The following is a 21,563-nucleotide window of genomic DNA, read 5'->3' on the forward strand; positions in this document are numbered from 1 at the left end:
GCTCTTTTGTTCTTTTCTGCTTTTCTAAACAGGAAAATAAAATAATCATGAATTCAGAGTCACCTATAATAGGCCTAAAAACCAGCTGCCATTTATTATTAAAATGAATAAAGTTTTTAAAGAAGTAACATTTATTGCAAAAGGTTTACAGTGAAAAAGAAATATCCTTCCTACCTTTCTGCCTTTATCCCCTCCAGAGATAAACAGTGTTACCCATTTCCTATAATCAGAAATGATCTGTAATATATACTCATATATGAATGTATGTATATATACCTATAGACACATACACAAATTTCTTTCTTTCTTTCTTTCTTTCTTTCTTTCTTTCTTTCTTTCTTTCTTTCTTTCTTTCTTCTTTCTTTCTTTCTTCTTCTTCTTTTTTTTTTTTAAGATTTTACTTTTAAGTAGGCTCCATGCCCAGCGTGGGGCTCAAACTCACAACTCTAAGATCAAGAGTCACATGCTCTACCTACTGAACTAGCCTATTTAACTTCATTAGTATGTCCTACTTATATTTGACTTTGGTCTCCTCCCCTCCCTTCTGGTGTAATTTCTGATCTGTGGAATAGAGCCAGTACTCATTGGTATGGCTGTACCAGGTGTTTCTGGATGGTGCCTGTACAGATTGGTCTGTGCTTGAGCTGTCTGGTTTTTTTTTTTTAAATGTAAGATCATCCCCAAAATTTTTTTCTTCATTTGCCTTTCCTTATTTCCCTTGCTTCTTTTCATATTGCTTCTGCACAATTCTCTTGCTCTTTTTTCCCCCGGTATTATTTGCTATTTGCTGAAGCACAGTTCTTGAAGAGGTGAGGGTACCAGGTAGGGCTTTCCTATATAAGTTTCAGTTCAGGGTGTGACCTCACATCACATCATCCTCTCTCCAAACTGCAGTGTCCTCTGCATGAGGCCACCCCTTCCCTCAGCTGGGTATGTCTTTTTTTCTTTACTCTCCTCCATATACTGGGGTCAGCATGACTTAGAAGTTTCATCAAGCCTCAAACATTCTTGGACCAATGTGGGGGCATTTAGAATTAAAAAAAAAAAATCTCCACATGAAAGTGGGATCAGATTATAATTTTCTTTTCTTGTGCTATCTTTATTTGTTTTGGATATAGCACTGTGTTGGCCTAACAAAATATGATGCCCTTTTCTCAAAATTTTTTACTTCCTCCTCATCTCTGAAACTTGGTTAGAATTTTGCTCATGGATTTTTAAGTCCTAAATCGTCTCTCCTTATAAATTTTTAAAGACAACCCAGATCTAGTCTATCAATGGTGTCCTTTGTTATTTTGAGCCCTTTGCTTCTGACTTTTTGTTTTTTAAGATTTTATTTATTTATTCATGAGAGACACATAGAGAGAGGCAGAGACACAGGCAAAGGGAGAAGCAGGCTCCCCGCAGGGAGCCTGATGCAGGACTCTATCCCAGGACCTGGATCACACCCTAAGCCAAAAGCAGACACTCAACCACTGAGCCGCGCAGATACCCCTTTCCCTTCTGACTTCTAACCAGAGAACCTCTCAGAATGTACTTTAGGGAAAATTATCTGGGAGGAAGATTAAGAATAAGTTATAAAAAAATCTAGCATTTTGACAGCCTTCTCTTCCTTCCATTTATAATTTTTAAAGACATTTAAAATTCTTCCATCTATTAAAGACAGAAGGGACTGCAACTAGAACTGTTATCTCAAAATGCATATGCTAAGGAGAGAAAGCAATAGATAGTTCTAGAACCAGGTTTGCATTTTCTACCACTTACAGAAGCATTTTAACAGGAGTTGGAATTTGCTAAACAAGGACCCAGGTTTAGAAAAAACAGTTTAATTTCCCAGGCATCCCAATTAAAATCCCTTGAATTGTCCTTACTTTGCCATACTAAATATTAGGAGGAAAATAAGCCCGCTAATTTGAGTGACAGACATTACTGTAAAGATGCCTTCACCAGATCTTTCTCTTCCATTCTAAATTTCTCAGGTATTTCTTTTACCTCTTTGGCAGTTGGAAGGGAATTTTTCAAAGGCCTATCTATTTATCATTACTTCTGGGTAATTCCTGAGTTAGATTCTTATTTTCTTCCACCAGATGACCATCACAAATTTTTTTATTAATACCATTGGAAAAGCATTTAACTACATAAAGATCTACTTTGATCTAGAATACAAAGTTTAAGAACAAAAAATAAATGGTCTGTGCAGTGCACTTCTAAAGTTATATTGCACACATTGATCAGCAAAAATGAACACAGTTGAATCAGACAGAGGACATCTGATTCTAAATATGTCTTTGTTAGAAAAAGAAGAGCTGGGACGCCTGGGTGGCTCAGTGGTTGAGCGTCTGCCTTTGGCTGAGGGCGTGATCCCGCAGTCCCGGGATCGAGTCTCACATCAGGCTTCCTGCATGGAGCCTGCTTTCTCTCTGTCTGTGTCTCTGCCTCTCTCTCTCTGTGTCTCTCATGAATAAATAAATAAAATCTTAAAAAAATATTAGAAAAAGAAGAGCTATGCCTAAACTAAGAAAAAAAACCAATACTAATAAATACTAATAAAGAAAACTTGATTACTTCTGGCAACTTAGGAAGTGTCATGTAGGAAGAAAAGGAACTGGACAGTGTGCTCATTTCTTAGTCACTGAGTTTTGAAAAGTGGTCTTTCCTTGGCATCAGGGTGGTGGGGAGGCAGAGATAGTCTGCCACAATGGGAAGAATATTTGACTTTGGAATCAGAAACAACCTACCCCAAATACTCCATGATGTCCTACAGGAAGAAAAACCCTATCTCTAAAACAATTCCAATAGGTAACCAGACAAAATTACTCTTCTGCTTAAAACAGCCATTCACAGGTCTACGCTACCCTCAGGATCACCACTATGTATATTGCTCATGTAATTGTTCACATACACACACGTGCGCCCACAAATACACACACACACACACACACACACACACACACACAAACACCCCAGATATCCTCTAGGTTTACTGTGAATATGCCACGTGCCACCCAAACTCCATGCTTCTGAAAAGACTGTTGCCTCTCTCAGAAATTCCTTTAGTCTTCATGAACCAGTATGTCATTTTAAACCTGTCTTCTAATTTATATTTACATTAGACACACTCACTGATTATATTTGAGATAAAGGAAAAGCTGTGACAATAGGAATATAAAGTCATTTTTCTGTCTTTTGGATTTAACTACATTTGGATTGGCAATGAAGAGGTCACCAGTGGGGAAATCTCTCATTGCTGGTTCAGCTGGAGGCTGGAAAAGTAGAGGATCATTCCTAATCTTGAAACTAAACCTGGAGACTAATTTTGTTTTCTGTGAAAAGGATGATTTAAGTTGTTCTTATAAAGGAAAATAACCCAACACACTGACATTGGCACAAAACATGTTCAGCAGAATTCGGATGTAAGATTTCATATGTTCAAAACTTGCCTCAGTTAAAAAAGTCAAGCTTTACCTCTTGAAATGATTCACCAGGACACCAACAAGTTCTCCAATTCGACTCTCATGAGTTGGCTGTTTGCTGAAGAGGCAGACAATGAGGTCTTTGTTGTCTTTTGTATGGAACACAACAAGTTGGTCCTTTCCATTGGAGACACTCAGACCAGTCAACTGCAAAGGAACAAAACATGGAAAACTATTAGGATGGTTCTCAAAAGAATAAATTTAAAAATATATTTTGTAATTCAATAATTATTTTTGAACAGTGACCCTAGGCCTTCAATTTTTACCAAGTCTTACACAAGTCTCATGCAATTTTTAGCAAGTTTTATTCCTTTCCTTATGGAAGGAAATAATGAAGACTAAACATTAGGAAAATTGAAAACAGGAAAAAAAATAGAGAAAAATCAACAAAACAACAAGCTGGTTCTTTCAAAGGACCAATAAGGTTGCCAAGCCTCTAGTCTGAGAATAAAAGTGAGATGACCTAATTACCAATATGGAATGGAAGAGGGGATAGCACTACAAACCACACAGACATTAAAAGGATAACAAGGAAATATTTTCAACAATTCTGTGTACCTAATGGAAGAACTTGAATGAAACCAAATAATTCCTTGAAAGCCACAAACTACCAAAACTCAGTCAAGAAAAAATTGATAACCCAAGTACTGCTTTATCTATTAAAGAAATTAAATTTGTGGTTAAAAACGTTTTGAAAAAGGGGGTACCTAGGTGGCTCAGTCATTTAAGCATCTAACTTTGGCTCAGGTCATGATCTTGGGGTCCTGGGATTGAGCCCCGTGTCTGGGGTCCCTGCTCAGTGGGGAGTCTGCTTCTTCCTCTTCCTCTGCCCTTCCCCTGGCTCATGCTCTCCCTCTTTCTCAAATAAATACATAAAATCTTAAAAAACAAAAAACAAAAAACAAAAAAACCTTTCAAAAAAGAAAACTCCAGGTTCACATGATTTCACTGGTAAATTCTACTAAATGTTTAAAGAAGAAATAACACCAAATCTCTAAAAGGGAATGCTTTGTAACTCATCTTACAAGGCCAGCATTATCCTGATAGCAGAAAAAGATAAAGGCAGTACAAGAAAATTGTAAATCAATATCCAATAGCCTTCATCAACATGGATATAAGAATGGCCAAAAAAAAAAAAAGAATGGCCAACAAAATATTAACAAATCGAATCCAACAGTATGTAAGAATAATAATATACCATGACCAGGTGAGTTTATCTAAGAAATGCAAAGCTAGTTTAGTATTCAGTAATTAATCAATGTAATCCACTGTTGCAACAGAATAAATAAGCCACGTGATCATATCACTTGATGTGGAAAAAGTGATGAGGGACAGAAGCAGAAAAACATTTACCTTTAGCCCAGAAGGCTGACCTATAGCCTGCATAGTTTTGATAAGGATCAAGTAACGTGCTGGTTGTTACATTCTTTTTTTTTTTTTTTTTTAAAGATTTTATTTATTTAATCTTGAGAGAGAGAGAGAGAGAGGCACAGAGACACAGGCAGAGGGAGGAGCAGGCTCCATGCAGGAAGCCCGATGTGGGACTTGATCCCGGGACTGCGGGATCACGCCCTGGCCCGAAGGCAGGCGCTAAACCGCTGAGCCACGGGGGCTGCCCTGGTTGTTAAATTCTTAAGGGGTTTCATGATTGCCTATACATTTCACTGACAGTTAATATAAAGCTGAATCATAAGCACTGGAGAAATCTTGTATAAGTTGTTTCATGAGCAGAAATTCAAAGAAATTTATATATATTATATATATATATATATAGAAGATTTTATTTTTAAGTAATCTCTACATCCAATGTGGGGCTTGAACTCACAACCCTGAGAACAAGAGTCACGTGCTCTACTGACTAAACCAGCCAGATGTCTCTTGAAGAAACTTTTATGATCTAATACTCCCTGAATGTCCCCTAAGCATATAACTACACCAGCTTCATACAGCAAAAGTGCAGCTCTTCCCAAGAGTTCTGTCCTTGTGTTATTTAAATAAGCTTACTATGGGGCACCTGAGTGGTTCAGTCGGTTGAGAGTCTGACCCTTGATTTTTGGCTCAGGTCATGATCTTAGTGTTGTGAGATCGAGCCCCAAGTTGGGCTCTGCCCTCAGTGGAGAGTCTGCTTGGGATTCTCTCTTTCCCTCTCCCACTGCCCCTCTACCCTATTGTTTGCTCACACACTCCCTCCCTCTCAAGTAAATGGATATATTTTTTTAAAAAGCGGGGAAGAAAAGCTTACTAAGGTTGCACTGTAAAATGTCTTAAGAATTCTTTTTTGGCCGTTGTACTTATGACCTGCCACATTTCTGGTAGTCTCACACCTGGATTGTGGAGTTAATCTAAGAGCTTTGGTGTCGGTTGCTAAATCCTTTTTATTCTCTCAGTCTCTGTTTCTTACTTGTTCTTTTCCAGAGATGTCCTGAGTAGTACAACCCTTCTGAATGTGTTTTGTCCAAGTGCTCAGGAGAAAATCTCTTGCCTGTGGCTACCCTATGGGGAAGACAAACTCCTGCTGCCTGGCTGGATACCAGTATCTTGGCTATAATGGCATTGGGCTCAGAAATCAGGCTCTCCTGTTTTCCCTATTCTTTTAATAATTGTATTATTCTCAGGCACAGGACAAATATACACGTCATTAGGATGGCCACTGATCTCAAGACTTCCATGTAAGGTTTCCTCCTAAATAACCCAACGTGATCCCTCAATGAACATCAAATCTAAGATTCATCTTACAAAAAAAAAAAAAAAAAAAAAAAAGATTCATCTTACCATGTGCTTCCCAAAATGGACCAGTGGGAGCGACTACCCAGTTGAGGCACCCACCCAATGGGGGACCGCTGCCTTGGGGCTAGATCATGGATAATGCTCATGAGAAAGGTGCTCAGATTAGACAGGAGTGCCATACTTTCAGTTTTTCACATCTCTCATTTGTCCTTCCCCATGGGCTAGTTGGTGTTTTCAGTCCTGCTCTCAGATTGAAAGTACTTCTAGCTTAGATATATGATGCTTAATATGATATAAAATAGTTGCCCCTTCTTAACAAAGGTCATGGCCTCTACCCTATCCATTAATATTAGATCTAGAGACTTACAAAGGGTATTATTATTATTGGTTGCCAAATATATCAACTCCCCCTAAATGAAAAGAGGCAGCTCCAATGTTTGGCAATTCAGTCTAGTCACCAGCTCCTACTGTAGCATAGAATGCAGGAGAGAAATGAAGGGAGGTCAACATCCCTTCTCAGGTATTACAAAGGTGTCAGAGCAGTCCAGAATAGGGATACATCCTGCCATTCAACCCTAGGAACCTTCGGCAATATTCCTGATAGGATGCCATTTGGAAGCTGAGAAGGATTTTGGTAATGTACTTCTAGTTAGTTAATGTACTCTTCTTGTTTTGTAGGAATTAACTATGAGATCAGCTTCATGGATCCCAAAGGATTCTTCTTTGGGCTGTCTCCTAACATACTGGAGTCAATTTGGACAACAGGATTTAAAGAAGAAGTGCCTCCTCCTCTTCTGTAATAATGCTTACCCTCAATATTCTCTGAAGGATGATAAAAAATAGCTCATTAATGGGTCTTTAAGGTTCAATACTATTTATCCATTGGACCTTTTTTGTAGGTGGCAGGGAAAATGGACTGAAATTCCATAGGGTCAGGCCTGATTTGTTCATACTCCTTTAGGGAACTCCAGGACACCCCTCTCCTCACCACTACTTCTTAATCCACCATCAGCTTACTGCCTCAGGCCCCTCTGTTAATCCACCACCTTCCCTGTGTTCCGTCATGTTCTTTATGTGATCCCCTCCCTTGTCTCTCTTGTAAACAGGTTGCTGCCAAGATCCTGTATATGTCTCCCTCTTTTTCCTGAGTTACTTGGCTCTTTTTTGTTTGCTTCTTCTTTTGTGTGTCAGATCTGGAATCTATCTTGAGAGTACTGGATGAATGTTGTCTGACTCTAATTGTATGGGGGATTTTCTCCATCATTAATTTCCTGGCTATGATAATGCGAGCCAATTGTCTGGTAAGTCTGTCTTGGGATGGGGACCTTAAGGAACATTCCCAAGCAGCTACCGAAACTCTTTTTGCTTCAGGGAGGTTCTTGTCTTCTTTGGCCCAAAAGGGACTGCCTATTTCCACTTTCTGTCAGTCAAAAGAAAATATGTGTCTCTTCATCTGTCCAAGATGACAACCTTTAGGACCGGGAATCCTTTCTCTCTGTTCTCTGGGCTTTTGTCTAATTTTAGCCTTGCTGGTGGCACCTTGCCTCTTCTGTCTCTACTTCCCCCTCTTCCTGTTTCTGTACCACCTTGGGCATGGATTGCATAACCAGCCCCTGTACCATCCTCTGTGCTTCTGGGGCCACTGGCTTCTGCTCCTCCTTCCTTTGCTATCAAGGAGTGAAGAGTATCCCTTCCTGGACTTAAACCACCCACTTCAGATTTCTCCACCGGTGTTCCAGATAAAAACTGACAGTGGGGAACAAATTGATTAATTGATTGACTGATTGATTTAGTAGACCCAAGTATAATGTATTTGGTATTTAAACTAATTTAAATTTGTTAGTTTAATTAAGGTAGAACACATCTTTAGAATTATCAGTATTAAATATACAAGTTTTATTCTACCAAGGTTTACCAAAGGTCAAATAAGCTCTTGTTAACTCTATTGCAATTTGTCAGCAAAAAGATGACTTAAATGATGGTTGATTTTACCTCAAAGTTTTCATGGGTAATTGTTAAGATCAAGAGGATGAATAAATAAAAGGCTTGTAAGTAAAACTTCTAGTAGCTTTCAAAATTTTTGGTAACCTGCAACTTTCAAGTTTTGCTAAGTTAAATGATAAATTGGGCTGAATTCATTGGATATCTAAGTCTTTTTCACAAAAATACTAAAGCATTGTTTACTAAACATAGGTTTGTGCTTTTGGCTTCTTACCATAGAAAAACTGAGGATACTAAGGTCTATTGGTAAACATGTTTTTAGAAATTATGAAATATATTCACGAATCTCAGGTCTAAAGAATTCTGGCGTAACAGATTGCTCACATTGCTCACAATTTTTAAGAAAATTACTTAATTTTCTTTGGAAACTAAGGTTTCTAAGAGTTAAAGTTCTGCTAATGTAATTGAGGCTGAAGAAATAAGGGAAGCAACTCTGTAGGAAAGTAGGAGATATATGAGGAAGATATAAGGAATGGAAATACCGTTTTTTGAGGGAAAAAGAAATTTCATCTTAAAATGAGACTGGCTGTGTGGAGAGGAAAGGCTTAAGGACAAAATCAGAATGGAAACAAAACTTGTAGAAGGTTTGAGAAGGAAAATCTTTGGAAAAGAATTTTATGAAGGGTCAGGACTAAGACTGAAGTGAATGGATTTTAAAAGTATGCCAGTAGGGATTCCTGAGTGGTTCAGTGGTTAAAGTGCCTGCCTTCAGCTCAGGGAATGATCCTGGAGTCCTGGGATCCGGTCCCACATTGGGCTCCTTGCATGGAGCCTGCTTTGCTTCTCCCTCTGCCTGTGTCTCTGCCTCCCTCTGTGTCTCTCATGAATAAATAAAATCTTAAAAAAAAAAAAATGCCAGTAGAGGGGGCACCTGGGTGGCTCAGTCAGTTGAGCATCCAACTCTTGATTTTGGCTCAGGTCATGATCTCAGGGTCCTGGGACTGAGCCCCTTGGTAGGCTCTGTGAGCAGTAGAGAGTCTGCTGGAGATTCTCTTTCTCTCTTCTCCCTTTGTCCCTCCCCTGGCTTGTGCGCCCATGTATGTGCACTCTCTTTCTCTTGCTCTCTTTCAAATAAATAAAGACATCTTAAAAAAAAAAAAATCCACTTTTCTCTTTGTTAAAAAGACAAAGTTTTCTTGGATTGTTGGTCTGCTCTTGATAAGAAAATAAAGTTTTTTTTAAAAAAAATCTTTTCTTTATCTGCCCAGAAAACCAAAGCTTCAATTTTGTCTTTATATAAGGCCTTTGATTACTTAAAGAAAGTTAAAACTTCTTAATTTTAAAGGAGCTAAGTTTTGCTAATAACTATATAGCTTCCTATAGAATCTTTTACTGCTAGCTTGGTTAGATGTAAATATTAAATTTATATGATCTGTGATGCCTGGGTGGCTCAGCAATTGAGCGTCTGCCTTCAGCTCAGGGCGTGATCCCAGGATCTGGGATCAAGTCCCACATCGGGCTCCTTGCAGGGAGCCTGCTTCTCCCTCTGCCTGTGTTTCTGCCTGTCTTTCTCTGTGTCTCTCATGAATAAATAAATAAAATCTTAAAATCCAAATTTATATGATCTGTAATCCTATTTAGGCATGATCTTAAAACTTTTTGAGGGTTTTAATCAACTTCCCAGAGATCTGAATTGTAAATAAAGTCTTTTTGACTAATTAGACTTGTTTATTTGCTGTGTTAAGTTACATGGGAAGAAAAGAAAAGTTACATGGGAAGCATTGTCAATAATAGAAAACAGCCCAAGTATCCATCAACTGATGAATGGATAAAATGGTATAAACACAATGGAATATTACTCAGCCATAAAGAAGAATGAAATCTTGGCATTTGCAATGACATGGATAGAGCTAGAGAGTATTATGCTAAGAGAAATAAATCAGAGAAAGATAACTACCACATGATTTTACTCATATGTGGTGTTTAAGAAAAACAGATGATAGGGCCCCTGGGTGGTGTAGGTGGTTAAGTGTCCAGCTCTTGGTTTCAGCTCAGGTCATGACCTCAGGGTTGTGAGACTGAGCCCCATGTTGGGCTCTGCGCTCAGCATAAAGTCTACTGAAGTTTCTGTCTCCATCTCCCTCTGCCTGTCTCTGCACTTTCTCCCTCTAAAAAAACAAAAATAAAAAACAAAACAAAGGAGCAAAGGAAAAAAAAAGAGAGAAAACCCAAAAAACAGACTCTTAAATGTAGAGAACAAACTGATGGTTACCAGAGGGGATGTGGGGATGGGTTAAACAGGTGATGGGAATCTAGGGCACTGGTAATGAGCATGGGGTGATATATGGAAGTGTTGAATCACTGTATTGTACACCTAAAACTAATATTACACTGTATGTTAACTAACTGAAATTTAAGTAGTACTTAAAAACCAAAAGGCATCTGTTTTCCTTGTAATAGGATACCACTGGAAACTTTAGTTATATTACCAAGGCTTTGGTATGTCATATGTGAGAGAGATCACAGACTCAGATATGACCAGACAGCTTTAAGGAATTAAGGTTGACTTTATGGAGTCAATAAAGCCCCTTGGAAATGTTGGCCTGATACCTTGCTTACATAGTTCCCAGCAGCCTTACCAGGTGAGTAAAGAATATCACTTTCTGGCAGGTGCAGGAAACCTCAGGATATTTTGGGGACCTTAGGAAGAGGAATGCACCCAAATCTACGGTGTTACAGGCAAGACTGATGATAATTATTTGGCATGGCTCCATACCCTTGAGCAGCAATTTCTTACACAAAGTTCTAGCAAAGCAGATTTTAAAGGATCTATATGATCAATCACCATTCTTGCTGAGCTTATGTAAATAATTAGGTCAAGTTTATTAAAACTGGACTTGTTTTACAAATGAATTAGACTTGATTTAGCTATCTCTGGAAATAAGGGTGAATTTAGAGAGAATGATTACATTCCAATAATGCATCCTCACAGATGTTAAATTCTACTTTTGTCTTTAAATTTGTTGTTTGCCTAAGCTAGACAACTTGAGGTAAACTTTAGAGATATTGCCATAATAGCTATGCACAGACAATCTTCCTGCTTGTTACTCTGTGGGGATAATAAAAGGACCCCATGGGCATATGATTATTTAAACAGCTGGACAATGGAATGGACTCCCCAACAACTGTGTAACTCAGCTGTTGCCTTGATTAATTCTATGTGGCTGGGATAAGAAAAATGCTCCTAAAACCAGACCATACCCCACTCCCTGGGGTTAACTACAGACTTATGGAAATAATGGATGGCCAAACCCCGGGTTACCCTGGATGTAGGAAGATGACAAGGAACTGGATGATATGCCTTCAATATTTCTGTAAACTGGTGGAAGATCTCAAATTCTTCTTTAAACAATGAGATAAGAGCAAATGAAGGTCTTTTTTCTTCTATTTATCTTTTATACAACATACCTAAATGGTAACTCTTTTCTATGATGGATCCATTATGCTGAACTACAAAACCAATCTTTGTGCTGGATTTGTAGCCTACTGCCCATTTCAAGCACTTAAGGCCTCCTTTGGTGGGTTTCTCCATTATGAGGTACAGATTGATATTTTTTATATCAATACATAACTGATATGATACATCACCCAAATACTGGCACACATAGGGATATTTCTATTACTAAAAAGAATGTTTCTTGCTGGCCTATGGTAAATATTACATGGGACTCTCCAGGTCATTATAGGCCTTTCTCTTATCCTCAAACTATAAAATTAAAAAAAAATTAAAAATATTTTATTTATTTATTCATGAGAGACACACACAGAGAGAAAGAGAGGCAGAGACACAGGCAGAGGGAGAAGCAGGCTCCATGCAGGGAGCCTGATGTGGGACTCAATCCAGTCTCCGGAATCATGCCCTGAACTGAAGGCGGCGCTAAACCGCTGAGCCACCTGGGCTGCCCAAACCGTAAAATTTTAAATGAATATGCCAATCCACAGATAGGCTGATGATGACAAATTCCCAGACTATGTAGTCCTTATTGATATACTCAGGGTGGATATGTGGCTTACTCCCACAATAGGACAACTAAGCCAAAAGGCCCTTTTATATTGAGAACAGAAAAACCATATCCTTGATTCATGGCTTAATGGTACTTGCCAAATGGGATAGCTCTCTCCATGAGCCTGTTGATTACCATTAGTTTACAGGCACCTGGTTGGTTTGCTACTGACTGGACAAGGTGACCAGATAGATGATGGCGAGCGCCTAATGGAACACAATGGTTATGTGGGCCAAATGTATGCCCATGGATTCTCTACTGGGCTGAACTGGAAAATATTCTATAGGTTATGCTGGGATACGTGGCCAGAGCACTAAGACAAGTCCAGCTAATCTTCCATATCTAAAACAACAATGGACAAGTTCTGTGTTTCATTGGTATGGCCATCTGACATCTATTTGTCTTCCATCAGGTTTAGAATACGTCATATGGCACATAGAGGCCCTTGATAAATACACAATTGAGGCCTTAAATGCCTCTCAAAAAAGCATTACATTATTAAACACTGAAACAACTCAAATGCATAAAGCAGTTCTATAGAGCAGAATGGCATTAGATATTTTAACGGCAGCATCAAGAGGAACATGTGCCATTATTAAAGCAGAATGTTGCATCTGCATTCCAGATTATGACAAAAATATAACAGGATTACTTACTGATACGGATAATCAAATTGGTGCTCTTAAATGCCCTACATTGTCACCTAATGATTGGTTACATTTCTGGTCGGGAGGTGGACTATGGTCTTCTCATTGCTGAGGGTCTTCTCATTGCTCTTCTTATTTTCATTAAAATAATAATTCTATGGCTCAGTCAGTTGAAGAGCAGGCTCTTGATTTTGGCTCAGGTCATGATTTCAGGGTCCTGGGATTGAGTTCAGCATTGTGCTCCATGCTTAGCAGGGAGTCTGCTTGAGATTCTCTCTCTCCTCCTCCCTCTGCCCTTCCCCCTGCTCACACCCTCTCTCAAAATAAATAAATTAGTCTTAAAAAATAAAACCCTAATGTGTTGTTCCTCTTACTTTGTTCTCTCCTATTGTTGAGATACATGCAAGCAGGTACTGACTCCCTTGCTCAGCTGACAGACGATCTTTACTACTCGAAACAAATTCACCCTGATGTCCACTCTGGACTTTACAGTAATGGTGTTCCATTATAATAAGGTGTAAGGACAGTAGTGACCAATTTCAGTCCATAGGTAAGGACATCTCTACAACCCCTGTTAGATTGAAGATGAGCCCTTCACCCTTCAATGACCTTATAGATTTAAGGACCAAATATTGGTCAGGAGGAAATGATGAAGGATGGAAGCAGAAAAATATTCACCTTTAGCCCAGAAGGCTGACCTATAGTCTGCATAGTTTCGATAAGGATCAAATACATGCTGGCTGCTACATTCGAAAGGGTCTCATGACTGCCGATACATCTCACTGATAGTTAATAACAAGCTGAATGATAAACACCAGAGGAATCTTGTGAAGCTTCTTTTTTCTATTAAATTTTTTTTTAGTGAATGTAGTTTTATAAGTAGAAATTTAAAGGAACATTTATGACCTAATTCTCCCTGTATGTCCCCCTCCTTGAGCTCTAAGCATACAGCCACCAGCTTCATACAGCAAATTGCAGCTCTTTCTGCCCACAGGTCCTGTCCCCATGCTACTTAAATAAATTTAGTAAGTTGCATCGTACAATGTGTCAAGAATTCTTTCTTGGCCATTGCGCTCCAAAACCATGCAACAAAAGCACTTGACAATACTCATCCATTCATGATAAAAAGCTCTCAAGAAACCAGAATTAGAAAAGAACTCAATCTGGTAAATCACTCTACATAAATGCCATAGCTAACAATACACTCAGTGGTGAAGGACTGAAGGTCTTCTGCGGAGATTAGAAGCAAAAGTAAGGATTGCCATTGTCAGTGCTGCTGTGCAAATCATACAAGAAGCCCTGAGCCATTGCAATAAGGCAGGTTTAAAGAAATTTAAAAGAAATTTATATTGAAAAGGAAGAATTAAATATCTCTGTATTATTTTAATTACATGATTATCTACATAAAAGAAAATCCCAGAAAATCTACAAAATAGCTCTTGGAACTAATAGGTTTAGCAAGGTCACCAGATCTTGTTGGTCACAAGGCCAACACAAAAATATTTCTATACAATAGTAATGAACAATTGGAAATAGAATTTTAAAAATTTTGGGGTACCAAAATTTGGCTCAGTTGGTTAAGCATCTGCCTTCAGCTCAGGTCATGATCCCAGAGTCCTGGGATCATGGGGAGAAGCCTGCTTCTCCCTCTTCCTCACTTGCTTGTGCTCTCTCTCGCTATCTCTGTCTCTCTCAAATACATTTTTAAAAATTTTTAAAATTTATTTATGATAGTCACACACACGCAGAGAGAGAGAGAGAGAGAGAGAGAGAGAGGCAGAGACATAGGCAGAGGGAGAAGCAGGCTCCATGTACCGGGAGCCCGACGTGGGACTCGATCCCAGGACTCCAGGATCGCGCCCTGAGCCAAAGGCAGGCGCCAAACTGCTGCGCCACCCAGGGATCCCCTCTCAAATAAATTTTTAAAAAAATCTAAAAAAATTTTTTTTAAATTACAAAAAATTTTAAATATAGTTGACATATGATTTTGGAAACAGAAATTTAAAAACAAAACCATCTGCGGCAACTCCAAAACCAAAAATACTTATATATAAATCTAAAAAATGTGTATAGGATCTATATGCTAAAAAATACAGGTGTTGATGAAAGAAATCAAATTAAAATGTTGATGAAAGCCATAAAAGTCAAAATAAACAGAGAAATAATATGTTCGTGGATTAGGAAACACAATATTGTCATGATGCCAATTTTCCCCAAGTTGATCTACAGATTTAAAGCAATGCCAACCAAAATCCCAGTAGAACTTTTTGTAGGTATCAACAAGCTGATTCTAAAGTGTGTATGGAAAGGCAAAGGAACTAGAATATCCAAAATAATTTGGAAAAGAACTAAGTTGAAAGACCCACTATAGCTGATTTTCTTTCTAGAAAGCTATAGTGATGAAGATAATGTAATTGTTAAAGGGATTATCAAAGAGATTAAAATAGAGATCAGTGGACCAGAATAAAGAATTAGAAATAGACACAAATATAGCCAATTATTTTTTTACAAATAGACAAAGGCAATTCAATGGAGAAAAAAAAATTATACATTTGGATAACTTGGACCATTTGGACATTTACAGTCAAAAGAAATAAATGTCAACATAAATCTCACATTTTCTGTAAAATGTATTCAAAATGGATCACAGATATAAATGTAAAACATAAAACTTTTAGGAGAAAATATCTGTGTCCTTGGACTGGGGAAATATTTCTTAGAAATTACACCGAAAGCGTAACTCATAAAAGAAAAACATTGTTAAACTGAATTTCATCAAACTTAAAACTTTTCTTTGAGAAAGACACTGGTAGGAAGATGAGTATGTAAAGAGCTCTTTAAATTCAATAATAAGAGTACAAACAATTCAATTTAATTTAAAAAGGAACAAAAGATGTGAAGTCATTTCACCAAAGGAGACATATAAGTGGCAAATAAGTACATAAAGTGTGCTATCACTAGTTATTAGGGAAATGCGATGAGATGGTGGTACAATGAGATACCACCACCAATCTATCAGAATGACCAAAATAAAAACAAAAGTAAATCAACACCAACAACAAAGTGACCACCCCAAATGCTGGTGAAGATACAGAACAGCTGGAACTCTCATACACTGCTGTGGGAATGTGAAATGATATCATCATGGGGAAAGCAGATGGCAGTTACTAAAAAAGTTAAACACAGAATTATCACATGACCCAGCAATCTCACATGTAGGCATGTATCCTAGAGAAATAAAAACCTATGTTCACTCAAAAACTTACACAGGAATGTTTATAGCGGGTCTATTCACAATGGTCCCAAACTGGAAACAACTGGAATATCCATCAACAGGTGAATGGAGAGACAAACTATGATACAGCTATACAATGTAATGCTACTCAGCAATAAAAGGAATAAACTAATGATACAAATACTCAATATGCAACAATGTGGATAAATTTCAAAGGCATTATGCTCAGCCTCAAAAGGTTACATACTGTATAATTCTGTTGATGTGATATTCTCTAGAAGAGGGAACTATATATAAGGATGGACAATGGATTGGTGGTTGTCAGAGTTCAGGGTCAGGGATAGTCTGACTCGAGGGAGTTTTTTGAGATGATGGACACCTGTGTATCCTGATAGTGGTGGTGGTTACACAAATCTATGTGTTAAGATCTACAGACTTGTATACCAACCACCACCAAAAGCCAACTTCCTTACATGTTAATATTAAAAATATAGCTCCTTGCTTATTTTGATCCCCAGATAATCTACTTTGGTCAGTAAAGCAGAAGCCTGAGTGATTCCTCACTCTGGTTTGTTCTCCTACTGCAGAAAATACCAAAGTGCCACCTCCTGGCCGCCACAGGTGCTGTCAGCCTGGCAATCAACACGGACAGGGGATCCACTGCAGGGAATGCAGAGTGCCAGGATGTGGGGACAGAAGTACCAAAGATGCTGAAAGTGTAATTCCTGTTATAGGAGGATTCACTTCCAGTTGGATCAGTGGAAGAGACATATAAATAACTGAAGAACATTTTAACAGTTCCAACATTTAGGAAGACCACTTAGCTCCATGTCCTCTTTACAGATACGGAAATTGAGGCTCAAAGAGGTTAGCTGATTTGCAGACCTTGGAATTAGAATTCAGGCCCACAGACTGAGCCAGAACCATATTCTTTGCGATTAGCTTTTTCAAATATCATGTACAAGTGAACATAAGCTGCAGAAATAAGTATTCCTAAACATCAAGTAAATAAGTTTTCATAAGAGGCAAGTTCTCTTTTTTTTATTTTTATTTATTTATGATAGTCACACACAGAGAAAGAGAGAGGCAGAGACATAGGCAGAGGGAGAAGCAGGCTCCATGCACCAGGAGCCCAACGTGGGATTCGATCCCGGGTCTCCAGGATCGCGCCCTGGACCAAAGGCAGGCGCTAAACCGCTGCGCCATCCAGGGATCCCAAGAGGCAAGTTCTTATATTGATTGAAAAGATGCCAGGGTCAGTGCTTAAAGGAGAAAAGGAAAAATATTCAAGGTGCTGGAAATCATTTCACAAACCTACGCAGATCATGGGCTTTCTGAGGCCAGTGGTAAAAGAGTATATCTTTCTGCCACTTAGATATGTATCTATCCAGATGATCTATGATTACATTAAAAATATCATTTTTTCATTTCTAAAAACATTTTATATCTGTGATGTTTTGTTCTCACTTGATTATTTTATATGCAAAATTCAAAATTGAATTTATGTAGCACTTCACAGCAGAGCTTGATTAAAGCCTAATAAAATGAGAATTTCAACAGCAGTAACTCTGCCAACACATCCCAGGAGCCTTAGCCACAGGGGTTCAGGGAACAGGTTCAGCCGTGCATGCTGAAGCCATCCAGCCAGAGGACCCCTTCCTAGATACTGCCTGTGCTGGAGGGAAGGAGCCTAGGGCTGTTTGCTCAGTCCCCTTCCCACTTCAGACTGTGGGCTCCTCTTCCTGTCTATCCCCCACTCCACACTGTGTGGCAGCTTGGTGCTGCTGTGCATAGGAATTCCTCACATGTATGCTCAGACCTAAGGGCCAGAGCCCCAGAAAATAGCACCCAATTTCCTCTGCTACACAAATAATGAAAGATTAAGCCCTGTTGTTGCCCATGCAGGATAAACAGCACACAGAATGTCTCCTTATGTTCTGGGAGACAGGGTGGTAAGTGGGGAAAAGCAGTGGAGAAAAGGATGGCTTGGGTGCTAATCCCAATTCAGCCATGTGATTATTCAATCATGTGACTGAGTGAGTCATTTAGCTTCTTGGGGCATCTGTCTTCTACAAAATAAGGGTCATGCCAGATGCCTCATCTATTATAAGGTTATGGTAAGGATCAAACAACAGCAGCTCAGAGGTATACAAAGATAAATAAGCCCACCTCATCTGCCTTCAAGGGCTTTTACCCTCTAATCTAAAAGAAGATATGACAGCAATACCTGAAAATCTTTACATTAGTTCCATAAACATGGAAGGCGTCGTAGTGAGGTATATCTGTTAGGGAAGGGGTCACTGCCTCAGCCACAACACATAAATAAGTTTCTCTGAACAAAAGTGAAACTCCTTATCAAGGATTTTCTCTGTTAGTTGCCTTCTTATTTCTCATAATCTGTGGGATCTCTAGCCTATGATAAGTCTAAACCTTCCTCTTCTTTGATATTCAAGATTCTGAACAGGGCAGATACAGTCTTTGTCACCTATCTCAATTCTCCCAGGCCCTCCTCAGCAAGGAGGATCCAAGAGTGGACACAGCTAGACAAGTATAAGAACGCAGTTCAGAAGGAGAAGGCTTAGGAAGGAGAGCAGCAGGTGTCTTCCTTTGCAACTGAGCAAGTGCAAGAAAGGAAACTAGGAAAAAAACCCCCTCTAATATGTATTTGCACTTATAAGTACAAAACAGACCAATATTAGAAAAAGAAATAATTCTAAAAGATAAACATGATAAATTAAAATTGCAATGATTCAAAACATTAAGTTGCACACCTTAAATATATATACAATATCGTTATTTGTCAATAAAGGTAAAAAAACATAATGAAAGTAGTAAATAACAAAGAGATAATAAGAAAGTCAAATAATAAGAAAAAAAGTTTCTCAATGTCAAAAGATTTCAATCTTTGGATAGAAAAGAGTCACAGATACCAGCCCAACTTAGAAGATATAGTAATTTTGTCATCATTCACAGGAGGAGATAAGTAAATCCATTTTATTCTTGCTATTAAGACATCAGTTTAAACATTTAACGGTAACCATTATTAGAGTTAAAAGGAATGTATAACCTCTACTTATTAGTAAAAAGAGAATACCTAAAAATTGAGCAACATAGCAACAACAGTGACAAAAAAGAAAATGGTACAGAAGCATTAAAAATAGAAAGCACCTAAATAACATGATAAAATTTAGGGGCACCTGGCTGGCTCAGTCAGAAGAGCATATAACTCTTGATCTTGGGGTTGTTTGAGCCCCATGTTGGGTGCAGAGATTATAAAAATAAATAAATGACAGTGTGGTACTGGTATAAGGACAGACTTATAAATCAAGATGGACTAGAACTGAGAATAAATGCTTATATAAAAAATAAATAACAATTACATTTAAGAAAAGAAAATCTTATCAGTTTCTATAAAAAATGTGTATAGGATACAATTTCCTTATTGGGTAAAGAAGAGTCACAGATTAGGTCAAAACCAAAATTTAACTATACTCTGTTTATAAAAGATACATCTAAAACAAAGACACAGCAAGACAAAAAATGAATGGCAAGGATACAGCAGAAAGGAAGTTTGGATGGGAACAATAAGGACAGACAAAACTCTAAGGCAAAAGCCACAAAACTGTTCTTTGTTGTTATTTTATATGGACAAAAAATATAACTCTAAAGAAATGAAAACCATCAGGGGCACCTGCTGGCTGGGTCGGTTAAATGTCAGACTCTTGGTTTTGGCTCAGGTCATGATCTCAGGGTTCTGGGATCAAGCCCTGCACTGGGCTCCACACTCAGAATGCTTGAGATTTTCTCCCTCTTCCTCTGCCCCTCCCCACACACATTTTCTCTCAAACAAATAAATAAATTCCTTAAAAAGAAAAGAAAAGGAAACACCAGTCTTCACGCATTGAATAATAAAATACTACAACGTATAAAGCAAAACTATTCTAATACAAAAAGAATGGACTGAATTGTGACTTTGGAGGGTGACCGTCTTTTTGGCAGTTCAAGCAAACAAAACGTAAATGAGGGTGTAGAGACTGAATAGCCAAAGATGTGATTAGCAATTAAATGGAACTTCCACACACATTTAATATGGTCCCTGAAATACTTACCCCTATTTATTAAGTGTTAGGCAACAGAGCAGTACCCCCTCCCCAATTACAAAAAGCAGGATAGGCGTTGGTTGCATTCTCTAATCACAGTGCAATAAAGCTAGCAAACTACAAAAAGGTTAATAACACAACTTCATTAGTGAGAATGAAAAAGAGACACCTCTTTAAACAATCCCTGGACTGAAGAGATTGTGCTAGCAATTACAGAATATAAGGAGAAAGAGAATTCTACACATCAGCATTCACAGATGCAGCTAAACCTATAATCAAAAGAAAACACATTGTCTTAAATATTTTTATGATTAAAGTAGGAAGTAAATCAAATATCAAAAACCTAAAGAAAGAATAAAATATATTAAAATAAAAAATTAGTTAAGATAAAAGCAGAAGCAGATAAATGAGAAAAGCATCTATGATAAATCCTAGAGGTGGCTCTTTGAAGAGACCAATAAAGGAACCAAATCCTTGGCAGAGTCTAATTAAGAAACCTACAAATACCTAACATTACAAATGAGAATGGGAGTTAAGAAAAGGTATGTTGACTTAGAAATTAAAAGAGAGTAACATTTGTAATTTCATATTAATAAACGAACAAGTTTGTTAAATGTATGGTTTACTTTTGTATTTTTAAAAAGATTTTATTTATTTATTCATGACACACACACACACACACACACACACACACACACACACACAGAGGCAGAGACACAGGCAGAGGGAGAAGCAGGCTCCATGCATAGAGCCTGATGTGGGACTCCAGGGTCACGCCCTGGGCCAAAGGCAGGCGCCAAACCGCTGAGCCACCCAAGGATCCCCAAAATGTAAGGTTTAAATAAAAATACAAATTACTGAAATTGACTCAAAGAAAGACAAAAGAATCAAAATCTATCCTAACTAGGAAAACTTTTTTTTTCTTTTATGTTGTCAGAAAGATACTTTCCTAAACGTTACTGGGCACACATGATATTATAGGCAATCTTTCCAGGCACACGTAATTTCTATGCCACCGAAAATGCTTTAGAATGGAAAAAGAAAAAAAAAAAAAAGAGAGAAAAAAAGGGGAAAAAATAATAATAAAAAAGAACGGAAAAAGACAGAAACCATTCTGACTCATTTAATCTTGGTAGCAAAGTTTGAAGATCTCTTACACACATGGTACTCTGATAAAGACAAATAAAAAATCCAAAATAATTAAGAAAGTGAATTCAGCAGGCTAATACATCATAACCAAGAGGCTACATCTCATAAGGGTGAAGATGGTTCAGTAATAAAAAATGCATCAGTATCATTTGGCTTATCAATAAGTCACATTTACGTGGTGTCTCTATGTTTGTCCAAGTAGAATTATTTCCTTGCAGCAGGGCTTGATG

At 38.0% G+C, this 21,563-nt stretch overlaps 2 protein-coding genes across 4 annotated transcripts in view; one reads left to right on the plus strand and one right to left on the minus strand.

The window, feature by feature from the left end:
- Window positions 1-9,747, plus strand: part of CDK5R1 (cyclin dependent kinase 5 regulatory subunit 1) — a 94,203-nt gene extending 84,456 nt beyond the window's left edge. For both annotated transcript variants that reach the window (XM_077852160.1, XM_077852159.1), the window contains one exon: window positions 6,876-9,747. The gene's annotated coding sequence lies outside the window, so the exon portion shown is untranslated. The remainder of the gene's footprint in view (window positions 1-6,875) is intronic.
- Window positions 1-21,563, minus strand: part of MYO1D (myosin ID) — a 326,058-nt gene that overhangs the window by 79,326 nt on the left and 225,169 nt on the right. For both annotated transcript variants that reach the window (XM_077852148.1, XM_077852149.1), the window contains exon 21: window positions 3,463-3,617. In XM_077852148.1, the coding sequence (XP_077708274.1) occupies window positions 3,463-3,617 (155 nt within the window). The remainder of the gene's footprint in view (window positions 1-3,462; window positions 3,618-21,563) is intronic.

The sequence above is a fragment of the Canis aureus genome, chromosome 16 (genome assembly GCF_053574225.1).
Source record: "Canis aureus isolate CA01 chromosome 16, VMU_Caureus_v.1.0, whole genome shotgun sequence".
NCBI classification, from domain to species: domain Eukaryota; kingdom Metazoa; phylum Chordata; class Mammalia; order Carnivora; family Canidae; genus Canis; species Canis aureus.